The 19810-nt window shown below is 38.1% G+C and overlaps 4 protein-coding genes across 5 annotated transcripts; 3 read left to right on the top strand and 1 right to left on the bottom strand.

The window, feature by feature from the left end:
* On the bottom strand, positions 1 to 2533 carry LOC116295914 (small ribosomal subunit protein eS12). The gene is made up of 6 exons (XM_031703868.1): positions 2430 to 2533; positions 2276 to 2316; positions 2049 to 2183; positions 1236 to 1338; positions 735 to 836; positions 1 to 115 (listed from the first exon to the last, which is right to left on the bottom strand). The coding sequence occupies exons 2-6, from the start codon at positions 2290 to 2292 to the stop codon at positions 47 to 49; spliced, it is 426 nt and encodes a 141-aa protein (XP_031559728.1). The 5' UTR covers positions 2293 to 2316; positions 2430 to 2533; the 3' UTR covers positions 1 to 46.
* An 806-nt stretch (positions 2534 to 3339) lies between these two features.
* Positions 3340 to 9898, top strand: LOC116295904 (uncharacterized). 2 transcript variants are annotated; one of them, XM_089033248.1, is made up of 3 exons: positions 3340 to 3398; positions 7019 to 7357; positions 7770 to 9898. In XM_089033248.1, exons 2-3 carry the CDS (start codon positions 7024 to 7026, stop codon positions 8615 to 8617), a joined length of 1182 nt encoding a protein of 393 aa, XP_088889374.1. In that variant the 5' UTR covers positions 3340 to 3398; positions 7019 to 7023; the 3' UTR covers positions 8618 to 9898. The 2 variants fall into 2 exon arrangements, with proteins under 2 accessions (XP_088889374.1, XP_088889373.1); XM_089033247.1 differs by lacking the exon at positions 3340 to 3398 and adding an exon at positions 4502 to 4637.
* A 1185-nt stretch (positions 9899 to 11083) lies between these two features.
* On the top strand, positions 11084 to 14974 carry LOC116295919 (uncharacterized). The gene is made up of 4 exons (XM_031703877.2): positions 11084 to 11246; positions 12496 to 12636; positions 13051 to 13263; positions 13514 to 14974. Exons 2-4 carry the CDS (start codon positions 12516 to 12518, stop codon positions 14371 to 14373), a joined length of 1194 nt encoding a protein of 397 aa, XP_031559737.2. The 5' UTR covers positions 11084 to 11246; positions 12496 to 12515; the 3' UTR covers positions 14374 to 14974.
* A 15-nt stretch (positions 14975 to 14989) lies between these two features.
* LOC148909648 (uncharacterized) lies at positions 14990 to 19319 on the top strand. The gene is made up of 3 exons (XM_089033246.1): positions 14990 to 15352; positions 17177 to 17544; positions 17912 to 19319. The coding sequence occupies exons 2-3, from the start codon at positions 17193 to 17195 to the stop codon at positions 18760 to 18762; spliced, it is 1203 nt and encodes a 400-aa protein (XP_088889372.1). The 5' UTR covers positions 14990 to 15352; positions 17177 to 17192; the 3' UTR covers positions 18763 to 19319.
* The last annotated feature ends 491 nt before the right edge of the window (positions 19320 to 19810 follow it).

Genomic DNA, 19810 nt, shown 5'->3' with positions numbered 1-19810 from the left:
TTTGAGGTCTTTTTCAATTTTTTATTGTTATCTGTGCAGAAGATTCTTAAGCACTACCCTTGGACTTCAAGTACTGCATCAAGACATCATGAGCTTGACTATCCTTTCCATAGTCCTAAAAACAAAAAGGTATTAGAATAAGCGACACCGTTATGGACTTGGCACAATGAGGAACCAATGGTTTGGTATGTCTTTTACAGTGAGGACACTTGAACGGTGAACACTTCAAGTTTTTTTCAGGTTATTATTTCCTGACGTTTCTGTTTCAAACCATCTAAAATGAAGTACTGAGTTCACATACACCAATTGATTAAAATAAATCTTATTTCCAATCTTTTATCTTGATGGATAATTTACTGTATGTTATTTTGTGATGAAAATCTTGAAGAGTTTGAGTGCCATCACTATAAGATAAACAACTTTATTTCTCCTCAGACATTAGTGATTCCGGTATAGCTTTTTATCCTCAGACAAGTCAGTAGAGGGAGCTTGTTTGTCATCACTGGAGAAGTACAATCATCTGATGCTCAACTCATAGATACATGTAATACACATTAGTAGGCCTTATTCATTGAAAGTCATATTCAATACAACTTATGAGATACCAAGAATGTTGCACTGTGCCATACTAAACCAGAAAAGCAGACACAAAACATGTCTTCTTTAGGACTTGGATTGCAAGAGTGTTATTACGATGCCAGAATAAATGTTCTCCTGTTTACATTGAAACTTACAGTAACTACTACACAGCTGCAGCCTACGACTTTTCTGGCTTTCCCTTCCTTGTCAATCTTGCAGAGACCTGACCATTCCCCAAGCTTTTTGCTGTCATCAACCTGGCAAGTAAAAAGGGGGAATAATCAACAACAATGTATTGTAATCAACAATGTTTATTAAACAATACCAAAACAAAGAATAACATCACAGAGTTATAGATTTGAATATATTTTTGAAAACATTAACGGAACATCGAAAACCAAAGAAAGAGTTGAAAAATCAAATAATGAAGTGAATAACGCAGTCTTGGGGGACACGCTCAAAAAAAAAAGAAAAACAGGATTAACACGAGCATGAGTGCTATAATGCAAGCACAAGCATAATGATCAAATTTTTTTCCTTAATTCTAATCTTACTCTCATAAGAACTAAAGTTCATTGTTTTTTCCTCTATGTTGCACGGCTTTGATAATTGCTGAAACCGGTCTATAGTAAAAGAAAACAAGCTTAACGACCTACCTTCATGAGATAAATGCCGTGTTCAGCACAAAGGGCTTCTACCAACTTCACGTATGTTGGTTCATCACAGTTGTTGGCAAGAATGCAAAGATGAGCCTCACGTCTGGTGGAGTAAATAAGTCCTGTGTTATTTAGGCAATGTTAAATTTATGCATCTCTATGTAAGCATAATTTTCCTTTATCAAACCCTGAAACAACCAGTAGGAAATGAGAGAAGCAGGCATAGAAAACAAAGCCTTGGGTATAACATGGTTTTAAAGTACTCTTCATTTCCTATTACATATCACAGCAGACACAATGCACACTGATTGGTTAATAGGATGTTGGCGTCATTTGACTCCCACTACCATAATGCTTCGCAAATTTTCTTTATTTAAATTTGTATTCCCTTATGAGGATAGTAAGACAATTGGTACTAATTAACTGAGCAAAAGAAAGTGTGCAAGGGAGTCTGGTAGTAGAGTATGACGCCATTACGCAAACGACCTATTAAAGCGTGAGCAAAAACTCGACGGAAGCACACTAATCAATGACTAATGCTTTTACAGAATAACCAATACAATAACTGCGTAGTTCCAGAAATTATTTATCCATACCCCCCCCCCCCTAACAGCGGAATTTGGAATTTCCGAGGGGTAGGGTGGGTCAGAGTAAGAACAAAATGACAGAGTTTGTATGGAAGAAAATTGGGAGTTCTGGGGGTAGTGAGGGTCTTCGTGAATCCGTCTTACGAAAGGGAATCACGTAGTTCAAATTATATTTTTTCAAATTAATATTTTCAAAGGAAAGCAGACACATTTTTTTGCTGCTTACTTGTCCAAGGCTTTAGCAGCTTCATGCAGTCCACGGGCCAGACCGTTGTGTATCATAGCAGTCTTGAGCACTTCTTGAAGGGCTGTGTTAATGTCCATAGCCCCACCGGGAGCGGGTTGAGCAGGCACATCATCTCTAAATCACAAAGAAATGTTAGATTTATAAGATTAGCCCGTAAAATATTCCAAATCACACGTAAAAAATATCGAGGTTTCAAAGTGTCTTACCCTTCCGCATCAGACATGTTGTTACTCGGCGGATGTCCTTACTACAGAAAAAATAAAAGCACACATCGGTGATTCAACTCTTATGTTATCTTCCGTGGAAGAATCATCCATAACAGTTAAAAGATGAAAAAGATTGAAGTGGATTATTTCGTACATGATGTGTTGTAAATCTTCCTTGCTTGTTGCTTTACGAGCGAAGAGAAAGAAAGAGTCGCATCACGTGGCTATATATTGACACTCAGTCTCTCTCTGTCTAGATAACACAGGAAACCCAATTTGTCATGCTAGAAGTGGAATATTCATGCTTAAAATATTTTTTCTTTTCAGAGTTTTACATTTTCTTTATGGGTTTTGCTGTAGTTTTTGTTGTATGTTTATGTTGCTGTTTTTTTAAAAGATATTTCTGTCTACGCACCCGTACAATAATTATACAGCAACAGCAATAACAACCTCTTACACCAAAGACACATTTTTCAAAGTCCTATATAAAGAACCGAAGAACTCTTAACATGATTGCGTACTGAACGCGAGAATGTCTATTAAACAATGTTAATGAAACTTGTAAGCGAGACTACTGCGACTCGTGACCATAACAACCTGCAATTAGTAATCCGTAACTTTGAGGTCTTTGAGTGTTATGAGACTTTTTGTAGGTACTAGATTAAAAGTCTAGTTTAGTTGCTTTTGGAAGAAGAAGAAAAAAAGATAAAATGAATCTATTTTTATACGTGTTTACGATTTCATTGCCTCTGATATTATCGGATGATTATTAGATTTAACCAGCTGTTTTAAAAGAAAGTAAAAAGCCTTGAAATATCCTACTTTTCACCGACTTTTATCAGTTTTACAAACGTGCTATTTGTTGGGATTGTTTTCCGTATCTTTTTATGCCTTCAGACTGAATTCCTCAAATCCAAAATAGTCATGCATGGTGTTTTTTCCAAGGTTGTTTGCTCAAAATACGAAGACAAATGAAATTCGAAGTTCGTCAAGTGACATTCTTTGATAGCAACAAGCCGTTTCCTTGGCATCAAGCACATTTTCACTTCAGCCTCGTAATTGACGTTCAATTTACACTGATAGTTATCCTCGTATGGGTTATCCAAAGTACGACCTTGATCAAGTAAGTTGTGTTTGACTAAACTATAATTTTAACTATAGTCGAACGGTGCGGTCGTTGTTTAAAGACCTGGAAGTGCAAAAGCAGACTTGAAAGAGAAAGAGAAAGGGAGGGAGAAGGCCAGGGAAATACAAAGCGCCGGATACCGCCGGTTTCGACCACTATTATTTTAAAACTTAAGCTCCAAATTTAAAATAGACGGCTGACACTGTCAAAGAGGGATTAGTGGTGCAAGGCTAAACATAGCTTTACGGCTCATTCAGCTTTCGAACGTCACTGTGTGCAAAAGTAGCTAGCGCATTTTTACGCCCAAAGGCTCAGCTGTTTGACATTATCCGGCTTCCAATGTATGTTTTAACATCATATCAAACAGCTGAGCCTTCGAGTTAAGACTCGATTTACAAATGTGAGGCTAGTTCACAACGCTTAGATGTAATAGCATTATTGTAAGTACAATGTTATGCACTAATCAATTGAAAACCCCATTCACAACCCTCTGGGACAGGGCGGGGAAGTTCTTTTGTGTAGTGTTGAGTTTAGCACTATTTCCCCCGGTCTCCGTGAAAATTATTGAAATTGCTGCTGTTAAAATTGTTAAAATTCCCTGTATACCCGTGCATTCTCGCTCTCGCCGCGTTAATTGTCCGTCCTGTCCGCGGGGTACAAGGGGTTTCAATTGATGAGTGCATGACATAATCTTATGTTAGCATTTGTTCAAAATCGTCGACAAGAGAAATTTTAGCGAAAAGGAATTGCCTTATTAATCCTTATTTGATCTTTAAAAGGCTGATTTTAGTTTCTATGATATTTATACAAGGACATAATGAGAATTAAAAAAATACAGATTTAAATTAATCTTCTTACTTTGTTCCTAAGTTTTCAGTTCTTCATCAGTCCTTGGTTCTTTTATCAGTCACGTCATTCATTTCAGTTATCCAAGCGGCAAAACACTTTCATTAAGTTAAGGAGTATACACAAAGGCACCTGTACCGAAAGAGCTTAAATTCTATTGGCTTAACAACCCTCTATTTATTATAAACCGCCCCAATATCGCAATAACGTTTGTCAACAACTATATTAAAATCGAAAAATTCCATGGTAGCGTTTTGATATATTGGTTAGAAATTACTCAGTTAACTTTGAAGTTCTATAGCTGGCCCTATATATCATTTCTAGCTCAGTTACGAGTATTTGTAATCATGGATCTCTCTGATGTTCGCCTTTTAACATGAAAATCTGAAGGTATATATAATTGAATATATTAGTGTTTAGCAGTACAATCGTTATGAGTGATGCTAATAATATTAGAAGGAGCTAGGTTACTTTGTAAATGAAACTCATCTCTCTATAGCCCGTTCGAAAGCTGTAACAAGATATTGTTTTTTTAAGTTTAGCTTAGTTGTTTGGGTGGTAAGGTTAGGATACAGTCAATTCAAAAAATGTTGCCGTCAAACAACTCAAGCCTACGCGACAGGACCGAAAGGAACTCTGGGTAGCAATCATTGAAGCTGAGTTGACTCCATAATTTTATCTGACTAATGCCTGGTTTACAGCACGAACCTTCGTAGGCGAGCGGGAAGTGTTGAAGGAGACATTTTTAAAATGCCTTCATATTTTCGAAATTGTGAACTGAATCATAACTACTTTGTTTTCCTTTCCCTAAACCCGAAGACATGCATTTGATGGATTGTTTCTCGCCATTATTATCTTTACTACTAGCGGGAACAATTAATTCAGAACGAATATTTAACCGCTTCAGTGATTTTTACCCTTATTCCTTTCGGTCCAGTCGCGTAAGCTTGAGCCGGTCGACGACAACGTTTTTTGAATTGACTGTATGTCATTCGTTTCGTTGTTACTCAATGGTAAGGTTTGCAAAGATATAAGAGAGGAGAGGAACAAGCTCAGTTTAAATATTTTCCGTTCCTATTTTTATGTCATCTTTCTCTCTTCTCCCTAGCTCTTATCTTTTCTGGACTTCCCTATCCTAGATTTTTCCCCATCGTTTCTCGCTTTCTATTTTTAGCCGTTTCTTTTTCCTTCCTCATTTAATTTGTTTTCTCTACTCATAAGATGCAGTTAATTCAGTATCATATTCATAGATCCATTTACTTTATCTGTTTGCTTGTTAAATTCAATCGGCGTCTGGGGCTGATTCCAATTAGAATACCTTTTGTTTGTTTTTTATTTGATTAAAAAAGAAAGCCACTGAGAAGCAAGAGGAGATGGAAAATAAAAAAGAAAGAAAGAAATGCGTTGAAGAATGAAAGGCAAAATAAAAGAGAAGGCTCATTCACCGAAGAAAGACAAAAAACTTTTTAGGGGAAAAAAAACGACAACAAAATAAAAAGAAAAGAGAAGAAAAAATAAAAATAAAATTAACAAAGAAATTAAATTGGGAAACAAATCGTAAAAACTACAGTAGCACGATGAATTTCAAATCGCCTGGGTGAAAAGTGATCGACCTGCCCTGATCACGATTGAAAAAACTTTGACACGTTTCAAAGAGGAGATGAATTAAGAGATTAAGATAAGTTCCAATTTCGTCTTCCCATTTACGAGCAGGTGTTAATCATTTTAAGTCCGAATTTACCATAGACCATATCAAAACGGAGGAAAGACTTGGAACGAGCGCAACGAGCAATTAATAATTTCAAAACTATATTTTCATTTCACGAAAGACCATGTCTAAATTAGTAATTTCGGAGAGTTCTGTTGTCATATATTGAAGCCCTGAAGAGTTATAAGAATTTGGAATGAACCGAAACCGATAACGAGTTTGGTAGGCCCAAACAAACCTTTCTAATTTCAAACAGCTGTAGCTTTTTATTTTAATGTTACTACACTGAAAATTTGGAAGATCCCTTATTTCGATATACTCTTTCTAATGAAAACATTGTCGTCTCCCATAACTGATGAACTAAGGTATCTCAAGGGATGCCCTCGTTTTCCTATGGTCTATAGCGATAACTGAATTGTCCATCAATTTGCTGGCTTGAATGTATTCTTTTAAAAGTAATTTATCTGATAAACGCTGTGTGGGTCACGGACGTCTCATGACGGTGTTGAATCTAATCGATGTTAAAAGAGACCGCCCTCTAATTAAAGGGCAAAAAAACTAGCAGGCTGATGAAAATATTTATCTGTCTGTGCCTGAAGTCAATAGAATGTTATAAATGTTATAAGGTTTACCTAAACCCTTTAATAAATGTCAGGACACATCTCCCAACACCGCTGTAGATGATGGCTAGTAAACACTAGCGTGGACAACACCGCTGTTCATCCAATGAAAATTCTTGGGCACAGTCACAGTCACGGTACGACATCCTTTGAACCAATCGCATCTCACAAACACCACTATTCATCCAATGAAATACTTAGGCACAGCACGGTCACTGTACAACATCCTTTGAACCAATCACATCTCACAAACACCACTGTTCATCCAATGAAATACTTAGGCACAGCACGGTCACGGTACAGCATCCTTTTTATCAATTTCTTGGAAACAGTCAAGGTCACGCAAGCATCTCTTGCCATACGAAATCTACTATGGAAAACCTCTAGCATTATGTTTATCTTTGATATTATTATAAATAAAGAGCGAATTTCTTTCTTTTCAGGTACGATGAAGAGATTCATCCAGACTGCTCGTCTGTTCTTAGTTTCCATCATTCTTTTTCTGTTACCTACTATTGGCGCACAAGAGTTCAGGTCATCATTAGTTATTGCATCTACGAACTACCGTCTGGACGGCCACATCATAAGACGGCAGAAGACCCGCGGAACAATCCAGTGTGTGCATCGCTGTTTAAGTATAACCATATGTGGAGGATATAATTATAGAAAAATTATATCGGGCGAAGGATTGTGTGAGTTGGTTGGCAGCCTAGAAACCACAGAAGATAGCTTTAAGTTGGTTCAGAGTCAAGGATGGGTATCAGGAAAGATGAAAAGTGAAGGTAGGAAGACAAGTCTATAATGACTTCTTCAGCACAAGACTAACAAGCCTTCTCCGTACGCGTCTCTTATTATTTTTACCTATACTGGGCTTCCTGTGTTAGCTGAGGGCTGTCACCAGTCTTCTCTACTCTACCCTCAGCCAGAGCGGTAGAGATTACTGCGGAAGAGGCTAGGACTATTCCTGCTTTGTAGTCTTTTCAAATAAGAGCCCATTGCACGGAAAGACGGCAAAAAATGTTTAGTCCTGTGCTGACCATGTCCGCCATGTTGGTAGCTTAAACAATGCAGCGGCTTTGAAACCAGCTCTGAATAATACTAGAAGTATTTTATTACACCAAATTCAATAATCTTCCCCACATTAACTTGACACAGGGAGCCCACTCTCAGAAAATTATTTTTTGTTTTCAACAGAGACAGAATTTACTTTCACGAATTTAGGAGCAACTGGCGGCGATGGACCAACTAACACTAACGGATATACTGGTACATCACTTGAAGGAAAAGTACAACTAAATCAAGGGATTCAGATTTGGCTAGTTCCAGAAACAGGAAGTTACGTCATTGACGCCCTGGGCGCTTCCGGTGGAAATGGGACCAATACGACCATGCCAAGAGTTTGGAGAAAAGGTGGACTTGGTGCAAGAATCAGGGGAACTTTCTTTTTAAATCGAGGACAGCCGTTAAAAATCCTTGTTGGACAAGAAGGAGAAACGCTGTTGCAATTTGCTAAAAATCCAGGGAGTGGAGGTGGGGGTACTTTTGTAACCTTTCCTAACAACACTCCATTAGTAGTAGCAGGGGGAGGGGGTGGTGGCGCCGCCCCTGATTCTGGATGGCTAGATGGAGATGATGGTCAAGCCAGCGAAAATGGCACATCGTCTGGTGGTTTTAATGGAAGTGGTGGAAGACGTGTTGCTCTAGATGGAGTAATGATGTATAGTTCAGCTGGTGGTGGACTGATAGGTGACGGAGCAGGAGACTTTCTAGTCACTGGGGGTAAAAGTTTTATTAATGGAGGAGCCGGCGCTACTAACGGGGCAGCAGGAGCAGCTCAAGGGAGCCGTGGAGGCTTCGGCTGTGGTGGTGGCTGTAATTCTGACCCAGGGGGTGGGGGTGGGTACTCAGGTGGTGGTGTGACTAAAAAAGGAGGCTTCCTTCAAGCAGGTGGAGGAGGATCATTTAATGGTGGTACGACGAAAGTAAACCAGGCAGGAGTTAACAAAGGACATGGAAGACTAACCATCACTATTCTGCATTAAACCACATAGTTGTCGAGTTCATTTGAATGAAGAGACTGATCATGAATGTTAGGGTAATTAGATAAGCTCTGTGCTTGTGGTATTAGTATTAGGATAGGCGATAGAGCCGGGTGTGTACTAGCACCGACTTTACGGTGGTAAAGATTATTAGCACCTTTACTGCAATTTTCATAAAATGCGAACTCTGTGTGTCCGAGTTGCACACTAAAATTGGGTTTTTCGCTGCCGTCAGTCAAAAATATTAAAGGTACCGACTGATTTGGTTTGATTGACAGACAATTTTCAGCGTTCACAGAGCTAGCAGACAAAGTTCAAATGTTTATAAAAATTGCCGATTGACTAGAGATACATGGACAACGTAGATAAGAAAAACAGAAAAAAAGTTCATTGAATTAAATGACCTATTAGAGGTCTATTTTGTGTCTTTTAAATGAACATTGATGTAAATACACTGTTTACTAAAGGAAAGAAGAAAATTGTCAGGTGAAACAAACGTTATCGTCGTGTCACCCTCACTGGTGAGGTTCCACCGAAAATTATTAATGAATGAGATAATACTTCAATACTAAATTTATCCAAATATGATCTAAATACGAAAATCATCAATTATCGAAGGTAATACTGTACTAATATTTATCATATAGATATCGATGAAATACCAGGTTTTCTCTAGTGTCGAAAACTTGATATCTTTCACTAGTGGAAGATACCATATCTTTCACACGTGAAGATATCGCTGTTGACATAGTAACGTATTTTAATAAAGAATTTTTGAGCTTTTGTTTTATTTAAGTTTCATCGATATCTATATAATATACAGAACATTACATGGCCGCTTGGAGATACGAATTTTATCTTCTCGTGTTCAATTTAGATATCTCATATCCTCTATATATAATGCTTATCACCAGAAAATGCAAAATTGGATACGAAAGAAAATTTGAAGCATTATCGTAGTGGTAGTCAAATGACGTCATCATGCAAACGGCGTAGTCAGTTAAGTCAGTGTATGTACGAAACGATGTCAAAACCTTTGATCTTTTTTTGTGCCCCAAACTTACCGATCTTTATGACTCTCAACTAGATTTCAAACTCAAGATCTCTGATTGCATGGCCTCCATTTTCTTTGGTTTTGATTGGGTGAAATGAAGTCCTTTTTAAAATGCCACTGCTTGTGAGATAAACAAACTCATCGTAAATATGACAGAATTTGAATCGAAAAGACTAAGTCTAAAACGCGAAAAAAATTACAAAAAGGTCCTAGTCAAGAGAAATGATAAGAAAAAAACGATAAAAACCTTTAGAAAAATGAATAATAAATTTTTTTTAGAAAACCTTTAAAAAAATGAAAGATAAAAACCAACCACTGTTTGTGAGATAAACAAACTCATCCATTACTGACGTAAATATTACAGGTTTTCCCTATTGTATCCCTGGACCATCAAACACTCAAACAACTTTATTCTGATACATTGGAAGTTGACTGCTGGCATGCAATTAGAAAGCTGGACAGTCGGCACACATTGTTCCGATATATTGCCCCGCCAACAAAGGCATACTGCAGGCTCCGTTTATTAAATCATTTTGTTGTTGTGTACAAGACCCGTTTGAGGGATTATCTTTGGTAGAAGCTCGCCTACTGCCCGCCAGGCAAAACCCCCTTTTTAGGAGGAAACCTGGTCCCTCCCGAATGCAGTGTTAGGCGAAAAAAGACCTTGAGGGAGAAAGGTCCTAAGATGTTTACAACGATTCTTAAAAGTAATAAAAGCAAGACAAAATTAGTGTGCCGTGCTTAACCTTGCAGTCAGGCTAGAATGAAACCCTTCGCCTGCGAAAGCCCGCCTTTTGCCGTTCGTTGCGTCATTATCTCCATGGCAACCACTCTCCATATTAGGCGAACCGTGAAAACAATATTTTGCTTCTATTCTTCGAACCGAAGCAAACAGCAAAATTTGAATCGAAAAGTCTAAATTTAAAACGCGAAAAACTTTACGAAAAGGTCCTAGTCAAGAGAAATTATAAGACAGAAACGAAGAAAACATTTTTAAAAACCTTCAAAAAGCGGGAAAATTACAAAACACGAACGAAAGTTGATATGATTTTGGACGCGTATACTTCACAATTTAATATGAAAAAATTATTTGTACAAAGCAATTCATTGTTTAAAATTACTCGCCTGTACGAAATCGAGAAATTAAAAGAACAAATAGCATAACAAAATCTAAATAAATTCAATTATAGGTTTCTTTCTACGATTTTTGAAGTGTTCCATTGAGCCTAGTAATTTTGCAGATAATATATATTTTTTCATTAGTGTTATTACACTCGTCTGATTTTAATTAATAAGCTCTGTTTGTTTTCTAACCTATCTTGAGTCAATGATCTGGTCGTGATAGCTATTTTCCTTTATTAAAACGCGTTATTGAATCAGATTGGTGCTGTTAGTGTCTACTTTACCCGCATAAACTGCTGTCAAGGATTATGATATGAAAGAGTTGACCAGTGTCGTGTGATAATACAAATAGATCTAGAAAAGACTGTTAATTGAGTAGAAAAGTACTATTCAGCAAGAACAAAAGAGACAAGAGAAACAGAAAACTACTAAAGGAAGAACTACAAGGAAATATTGGTAAGGCTCGATCAAATGAAGAGTAAATAGCACCTTAATTTATAAAATTTCTGCCCAATTTTGTCGGAAAAAACTACTAGACTTGAATGAAATAGTTTTACTTATTTTTGGTAATACAAGAAATAATGAAGGAGCTTTTTAGCAGAAAATTTTAGTTCAAATAACAAATTCATTACTTTTCTAGAATCGTGGGAATTTTGGATAATTTAAAGAAAGTAAAAAAATTGTCTTTACACTGTTTTTTTTTTTTTTTTTTTTTTTTTTCGTCTTCTTTCCCGGTACTAACGTCTAATAAGCTGAACATATATTTAAAATCTAGGCTCAAATGTTGGCTGCTAAAGTTTGTTTTTCAGTTAAGTGCCGAGGATGTTATTTTTGGAGTCCTCATAGAGCTGCGAGTTTCGGTGCCGTGGCTTGTAGCCGAGAGGATCCGCATATTTCTTTGACAATGTGACGAAGAAATTTATCGTCAATAAGAAGATAGACACAAAACAACTCATGTCTATTTGTTTTTTTACAATAGCAAAAACGATAAAAACTTATCATTTTTAGTGATCAAAACTACCAACGGGAAGAGCGCGCGCTCAGCTTTATCTGTCTGTCCTCTCAGTTATTGATGATAAAAAGGAGCCAAAAATTTGTAAGTTTTTTCAAATAAAAGACACTGTTTTTACATTGGAATAGCTGATTTTCCGCCTTTATATGGTGTCCCCATGAACCAATCAGAACGCTCGGTCTCATATTAGTTACCATAGAACTTTTAGTTGCTAGTTTTGCTAAAAATACTCGAAACCTTTGACGAGTTTTGATAGAAATTCCCCAAGCTGCCAATAATATTAGTTTTTGCTTGATTACGGAGTACACAAAGAAACATCTGTAATCAGAACGCTTTATTATCCTTCCTCTGAACGGGGAAGCTTGACGGAACAAACTTGTGTCTATTATTCAAAGACTGACAGGTTTGATATTTTGTCTCCTGGACCAGTGTTTGTCAATTTGTATTATTCAATGATACCAGCCGTAGTTTAGATAATTTAATGAATTTAACTCATAACTCTCCATTATTATGACTTAACAGGGCCAATTGTGGCGAATTTTGCGGGCTAAAACATATTCCGTTGGCATCAGCCAATCAGAAACGAGAAAAATAATCTATCCATCCAATAAGATGCTGTTGCTGTTATACTGTTGGCTCATTTTGATACCAAGCGTAGTTTAGATACCAATAAGTACCATAACTCTCTAATAGATCCTAAAGGCCTCATCTACATGGATTCTACTGCGTTTACTGCTGTTGTTGTTATGTTGTTGGCTGTGTCTTCGAGCTGGTTAGATTCAGTAGAGTCTAATAATGTTCTTTACACTATCAAGAAAGACCACAGACTCGCAGGTAAGTTCACGGCTGTGCCGCGTTTTCCCCACCAGGAGAAGCATTTTTTAATAAAGTCATCCAAGATGGCAGCTTTGAAGTCATAGTGTGCAAACGAAGAATTACGTCTATTGGATAAGAATAACTTACAATGGAATATATTCTACCTGCAGCTAAAAATTGACCTCATTACGCATAATTAATACTCGCATTGTTGGATTGCAACTATTTACAAAAGACTAAAATGACAAAGATATGGCGGCCATGTTGGACCAACATGGTCACGATGACGTGACGTGTATACGAAGATTACTGAAGAATACTTTTTTCCGATATTTCATTAAGAAACAGAGCTTACCACGACAAAGAAAATGAGAATGCATTTCCCAATATTTTGCTTTCTCGATAGTAAAACTAAAATAATTTTAATTATAGATTACGTTATAACGAGTCAGCGGACGAATGGAATCCTGACATGCGCACACTTCTGCAGCATTAACTCCAAATGTACCTCCATTAATTACAAGTTAGTCGAAGAAAAAAGGCGAGGATTGTGTGAATTGAACAGCAAATCCGCTGTCCAGGGTGACAGACGACTTAGAAACTCACCAGGATGGTCATTTGCATATGTGACGTCATTAACACCAGGTAAGGATCATGCTACTAAAAGTTGGACCTTACTGTTTTATGCTGGTATTTTTTAAGTTCAATAAACAGGATGCATTTTGGTCTTACTTGGGTACAAACAAGGTATGATGGAGAAAAAAGGTTCGTACCCAAGCTAGACCACGATGCACCATGTTCGCTATATCAGAAAAGGTCTTGGTTTCATTCTTAGCTACCGAGATATTGTGAGCTACCCTAAAGGCAAGACTTGTTGAAAATCATATTTTTTTAGTCTTCTCAGCTACATTCACTAATCTTGGAAGTAAGGGAGTCGACGGGCCAGACAAAACAGATAGATATAAAGGAACTTCTCTAGAGGGACAAGTTGAGCTAAAGAACGGTATACAACTCTGGACAGTACCGTATACAGGACTGTACGAGATTACGGCTATGGGAGCCTCGGGTGGTAACGGGACCAATGGGACGTCCGGTGCGGGATGGAGATTGGGTGGCAGAGGAGCAAGAATTCGAGGAACATTTTATCTCAACGCCGAGAAAAAGCTAAAAATCCTGGTCGGTCAACGAGGAGGTGTGACAACAACGTTCAATGATCGTCCTGGGGGAGGAGGTGGGGGAACTTTTGTTACTACACTAGACGACAAACCACTGTTAGTTGCTGGAGGGGGAGGGGGTGGTGCGTCGATTTTTCCTCACGGCGACTGCAGAGACGGCGATCCTGGTCAAGCTACAGAAAATGGTACTCGTTATGGAGGAACGAATGGAAGTGGAGGAAAGAGATATGACAAGATTGGAGGTGTGAACCCGAGTCGCTTTGAAGGCACGGGTGGAGGTGGTTTCTATGGTGATGGCGCTTCGGCAAGCATCTCTGCTTTTGGAGGGTCAAGCTTCGTCAACGGTGGGACGGGTGGTAGAAGTAATGCCGGTGCTTCCCCTGGGGGGTTTGGTGGGGGTGGAGCTGGAACTCAATACCCGGGGGGAGGGGGTGGGTACTCAGGTGGGGGAGTTATGGGTGATGGACAAAACTTTGCTGTTGCAGGAGGAGGAGGATCTATAAATAATGGAAAAGAACAAGAGAATGAAAGTGGAGTAAACCTTGGGGATGGGAAAGTTGTGATTCGCTTCATAAGATAGATTATATGGAATTTCTATGGAAATGTGGTTATTTCAACAGAAGAAAATAACAGTGTATTTTTTTTTCTTCTTCTTCTTCTTTTTGATAATTCTATTGATTTCCTTATTCTGATGTGTGTAGTACTCGGTTTGCCAGAGTGCTTTGTGTTACAGATTCGTGCTTGTGCACATTGTCTATTGAACCAATCAGATTCGTGCTCGTGCAGATTGTCTATTGAACCAATCAAATTCGTGCTCGTGCAGATTGTCTATTGAACCAATAAGATTCGTGCTCGTGCACATTGTCTATTGAACCAATCAGATTCGTGCTCTTGCACATTGTCTATTGAACCCAATCAGATTCGTGCTCGTGCACATTGTCTATTGAACCAATCAGAGTGCGTGAAATTACTTCTAGCCAATCACTCTAGATAACCTCCAGAAATGTCAGTAATGTAAATATTCGCAGTGAAACGAAACCAACTCCAGCCATCAACTCATGAATTGAAATGATCTGTCGACCAGCCAACTCCGCCGACGTTAGTTTAAAAAAAACTGTTATATAAACAAACAAAATAAACATCAAACATCCTTTTCATCTACCAAGGATTTATTAAAAGTGTTGTGTATTGTCTGTAGCCGCACAAAACATATTTCATCTCTTCCGCTAAGCCTTGTGTCTAATGGCGCCAAATGATCAGTTTTCTTCTGAGATATCCTATTACATCATTCATCCCTCGCACAAATACGAACATTTTCTGACATGTCATCCCAATAACCTTCTGTTTATTCTGTTTGAATAAGGAGCTAAGCATTCAATTTGAGTCGGAGATCTAGCCCCCGATCTCAGCAGTGCGGCAAAACTGATTAGTTTTCTCGAATGCGCTGAAAAAAGTAATTGGGAACTCATTATCTTTTTCGGAACACCAGGCCAGGAACAATCGATGATCTTTTTCCCAGCACGACGCAAGGAAGAATCGAATGTTCAGAGCGCTGTAAGGTAGGAGTTTAGGAATAGCAAACCTCTTTTTCTAATCGAATAAGTATTGAATAGCTTTTGTTTAAAGTTTTAAATTGCTCATGGAATTATTTTATTGGAGCACGAGGCAAGGAAGAATCGAATGCTCAGAGCATTGTAAGGTAGGAGTTTAGGAATAGTAAACCTCTCTTTCTAATCGAATAAATGTTGAATAGCTTTTGTTTAAAGTTTTAAATTGCTTATAGCATAATTTTATTGGATTTATCCCTAGTTCGCACATCTTTTGCCGTCCTATGTCTTAGTGCAACAAATATATAGTTGTTTTCTCAGAAAAGTATTGCTAATTTTTGATCAAACAGTATGAACAAAATTTTGACAACACTTCATGTCACTTTCCGTTCTAAAAAAAAACTGTTTATAAAACAAAATTTAGCCTATTTTTTAAAAAGTGGTTTCGTTACTTTCTATTTTTCTATCATTTTCAAATCGCTTCTTATATAGGCAATGCAACTAAAAAGACTAGGAAACTCAAGAAGCCTAACACGTTGCAGGTGGGCCGACCGACTTGACTTTTTTCTGTTCAGTTCCAAACGAACGCAAAACAAAAACTTCTTTTTTTCTTATGTCGAATTGTTTTATTTTTGTCCGTGCCAAAAATTGTTGCAATTAATATACGATATTTTTGAATATTTACTACAGTAATGACTAACTAGACACGAATTCTCTGAAAACTGACATACAACTCCAGTGCATGACAAAAACTTAAACTTTGAACCAATTTTTTCTCCTGTTTTGTCTGCTATTGTTAATACTTCATATCATTATTAATTTTACTCCATGTACTAACAGTATGTTGATAAGACATTTAATATAGAATAGCGAGTTATTAATCCTAAATTCAAGGAACTGCTATGAAATGAGTTTATAATATATATTTATCGATAAAATGGATAAAAACCAAGCAAACACTGAGCGAAGACATGCTTTATCTTGTTCATGTCTAAACGAACCATTTGCTGCCTAGCAACCAACTGTATCTTAGCAACCTAATTACAAATATCGAGGAAGAATTCCAGTTATAAGGCCCGTTTACACTAGCGATTTTTGCTGCGATTTTGTCCATAATAAATAATGGTAAAGAATTTACTTGTAAAGTTTTTTTCAGGATACCAAGATTTTCCTAGACGAATGCGTCTCTTGAAGTATGAGACAAAAGATTTCATATTTCCAAAAATTGCCACAAAAATCTTATTTTCTTCTGGCTATAGACTTCTTATTTATTTTGCAGCGAGAAATAAAAAGGTTCAGTCTGGATCAGCTTTTTATTTTGACACAAATGAATCCCCGAAGGATATTTTTTCTTTTGCGCAGAAGGGGACTTCAGTGCCGACACCAATTTCGCATTCCATGCAAACCCCTGTTTTGGAGTTGAGACCACAGGGTTCATTTTCACATGCTTAGAATTCAATTAAAGTCATCTATTCACCATTTTCCAAACATCGGTTCACTGGTCAAACATAAAGCATTCAGTCGAGGTTGTAAGGTTCAAATTTGAATAATCCTTTGAAAGTACCTTGGCGCCTCGCTTGAGCGCTTTGTGTTTGACCAGTGAACCGTTGTTCAGTTTTGTGGCCCGTCAAGTTGGATGCGCACGCAACCTTGAGAACCTTATGATTGAAAAATGTCCTCCTGCAGCTCCAGCTTTACAACATTAAGATGTTTTTTTAAATTCTGCGAATTAGTTTAATAAGCTTTCTTGTTTCTTTCGGTAGACGTCAGATTATAATTTTTAATTCAATAGGGCATTACCATGATTAACATTTTGTATGATTGATTGATTGACAGGTAGACGTCAAATAGAATGAAGCACTTTATCTGTCTACTTCTATTTGGGCTAAGTCTTCTATTTTCAAGGACTAAATCACTTTACGACGAATTCACAACTCGATCTTCCAACATTAGAACATCTAACAACGCACGGCTATGCGGCTACGTTATATCAAAGCAGCGGACTTTCGACATACTCGGATGCGCACATCGATGTCTTTCTGATCGGAACTGCGCATCGTTAAATTTTCTCGATAAACCAGCAAGTGGAGATGGAATCTGTGAGCTCAATAGTGCGGAGTCATTTTATAATAACGAGGAGCCAATAGAAACTGATGGCTGGACATTTGGTTTTGTAGAAGGAAAAAACTGGCAGTTATCTAAAGGTGTGTTGGCATTGTATTTGAAATAAATAGAGGATATTACATGGGCGCGCGGAGATACGAAATTTATCTTCGAGTGTTGAAAAGATCTCTCACAAGTGAGCGCAGCGAACGAGTGAGAGATTTTCAACACGGGATGATAAATTTCGTATCTCCAAGCGCCCATGTAATATTCTGTTTATTATATAATTATCAATGAATAGCCATCGCAATTACATGTTATTTTCACGTGTGAAGATATCAATTTTTCGAAATAGAGAAAAATAGATATTTCATTGGTAATTATATAATAAAACAAATCATTTTACATGCTATAAATAGCTATAAATTCTACATTGAATACCTTGAAACAATCTTCTTTCATCGACAGAATTTAACTTTACAAATCTCGGAGCTGTTGGAGCCAAGGGACCCACTAGCACTCTAGATTACAAAGGGACCAATTTGGAGGGCAAGGTACAGCTCCACAAGGGAATCCAGTTATGGACTGTGCCTTATCGAGGGACATACTCTATTGAGGCCCTTGGCGCATCTGGAGGCAACGGTACTAATGACACTCAAACGAGGTATTGGCGTACCGGAGGCCTTGGAGCGAGAATAAAAGCGAATTTCTACCTTAAAGAGGGCAGTGTTTTGAAGATTCTTATTGGCCAGCCTGGGTTGTGTGCTCCTATTGGCCAAAGAAGACCTGGGGGTGGAGGTGGGGGAACATTTGTCACGCTGGCAGATAACTCTCCGTTGGTTATCGCAGGGGGAGGTGGAGGGGGCGCAGCCCCATGGATTGGATTCCATCACGGTTATCACGGTCAGCTAACAACGAATGGTTCGATATACGGGGGTACCGGAGGGTCGGGTGGCTACCTATACGATATTTATTACAGGACATTTTTCAGGCGTTATAAAGCTGGAGCTGGAGGAGGACTAAAGACAAATGGAGCCTCCGGTAATCTGACTCAAGGAGGCTTTGCTTTTCTTAATGGAGGAGAGGGTGGGGTAGGTGGGGATGGTGCTCAAGGTGGCTTTGGGGGAGGGGGTGCGGCTTACCTGTATCCTGGAGGTGGCGGAGGATACTCAGGTGGCGGGGTTGTCAGGGCAACAAGGTATACAAAAGCAGGAGGGGGAGGGTCGTTTACAGCTGGCACGATGGTGGACAAGTCCCTGGCGACTCTACGAGGACCGGGTAAGGTGGAGATAAGGTTGATAAAACCCGATATCGGATGAAGTGATTATCTACAGGATATATGACAAGAAACGTGATGTTACCATCACTATATGTTACTGGGTACCACTCTCCTCCATGAGGACCAAACAAATGACGTCAAACCTCAAGGAACGTTACTATTCAGTCACATGTCACGTAATCGGCGTCACGCCACACTATGAGGAACATAACTGTATGGTCTAACGTCACAAAAAACTAAGTTACTTTATCTGTCACTGCCTAGTATTAACAATGTAGACCTCTTGCATTTGGCGTCAGAGCAGCTCGATCTGGGGGACAAAACAAAAGAATTCCAGCACGTGATTACTGAGCTGCAAATGGTCTATTGAGCTGCATTCCAAAGTGATGCAAGGGGTCTATATCGTGTAAACCTAACGGAACGTTACTATTCAATCTAATGTCACGAAATGGGTGTCACGTCACACTATTAGAAACATAACTGTTTGGACTAACGTCACGAAAAAGTTCTTTTATCTGTCACTACCTGCACTACCTAATATTAACATTATATCATGTAAGTAATCGATAATGATGAAAAAAACTCAAAAACTCAAAAGAAAAAAAAAAAAAAAAAAAAAAAACGAAAACAAATTCCATTGTTGTAATTATTGTATAATGCAGCGAATGTCTCTACCATCGTGGCGAAAGCTAATAATGTACGTATTTTTTCCGAACACCAGCTTGCTTGATATCCACATGACACTTCAAGTCAAGGCAGTGAATGAAAAAAAGACAGATAGATAATGATAAAAGTTGTCATCCTAACGTACGTATTTTTTCCGAACACCAGCTTGCTATATCCACATGACACTTCAAGTCAAGGCAGTAAATAAAAAAGACAGATAGATAGTGATAAAGGTTGTCATCCTAAACGCAAACAAAATGGCAGCTTACACAGAATTCAGGGAAGAAGTAATATGAGCTTCCTCGAACGCGTCAATATTGTGAAAATTGAATATACATGCGAGCCTTAAAACGAAAATGATAAAAAAAAGAAAAGTCCACATTGTATTGGAAGTTAAAAGGGAATAAACATCCGATGTCGTG

The sequence above is a fragment of the Actinia tenebrosa genome, unplaced genomic scaffold (assembly GCF_029948245.1).
Source record: "Actinia tenebrosa isolate PJP-AT-01 unplaced genomic scaffold, QUT_ActTen_1.0 PGA_scaffold1__47_contigs__length_23844297, whole genome shotgun sequence".
Classification (NCBI taxonomy): domain Eukaryota; kingdom Metazoa; phylum Cnidaria; class Anthozoa; order Actiniaria; family Actiniidae; genus Actinia; species Actinia tenebrosa.
The sequence above is the reverse complement of the archived record's forward strand: the minus strand, read 5'-3'. Positions and strand labels throughout refer to the sequence as shown.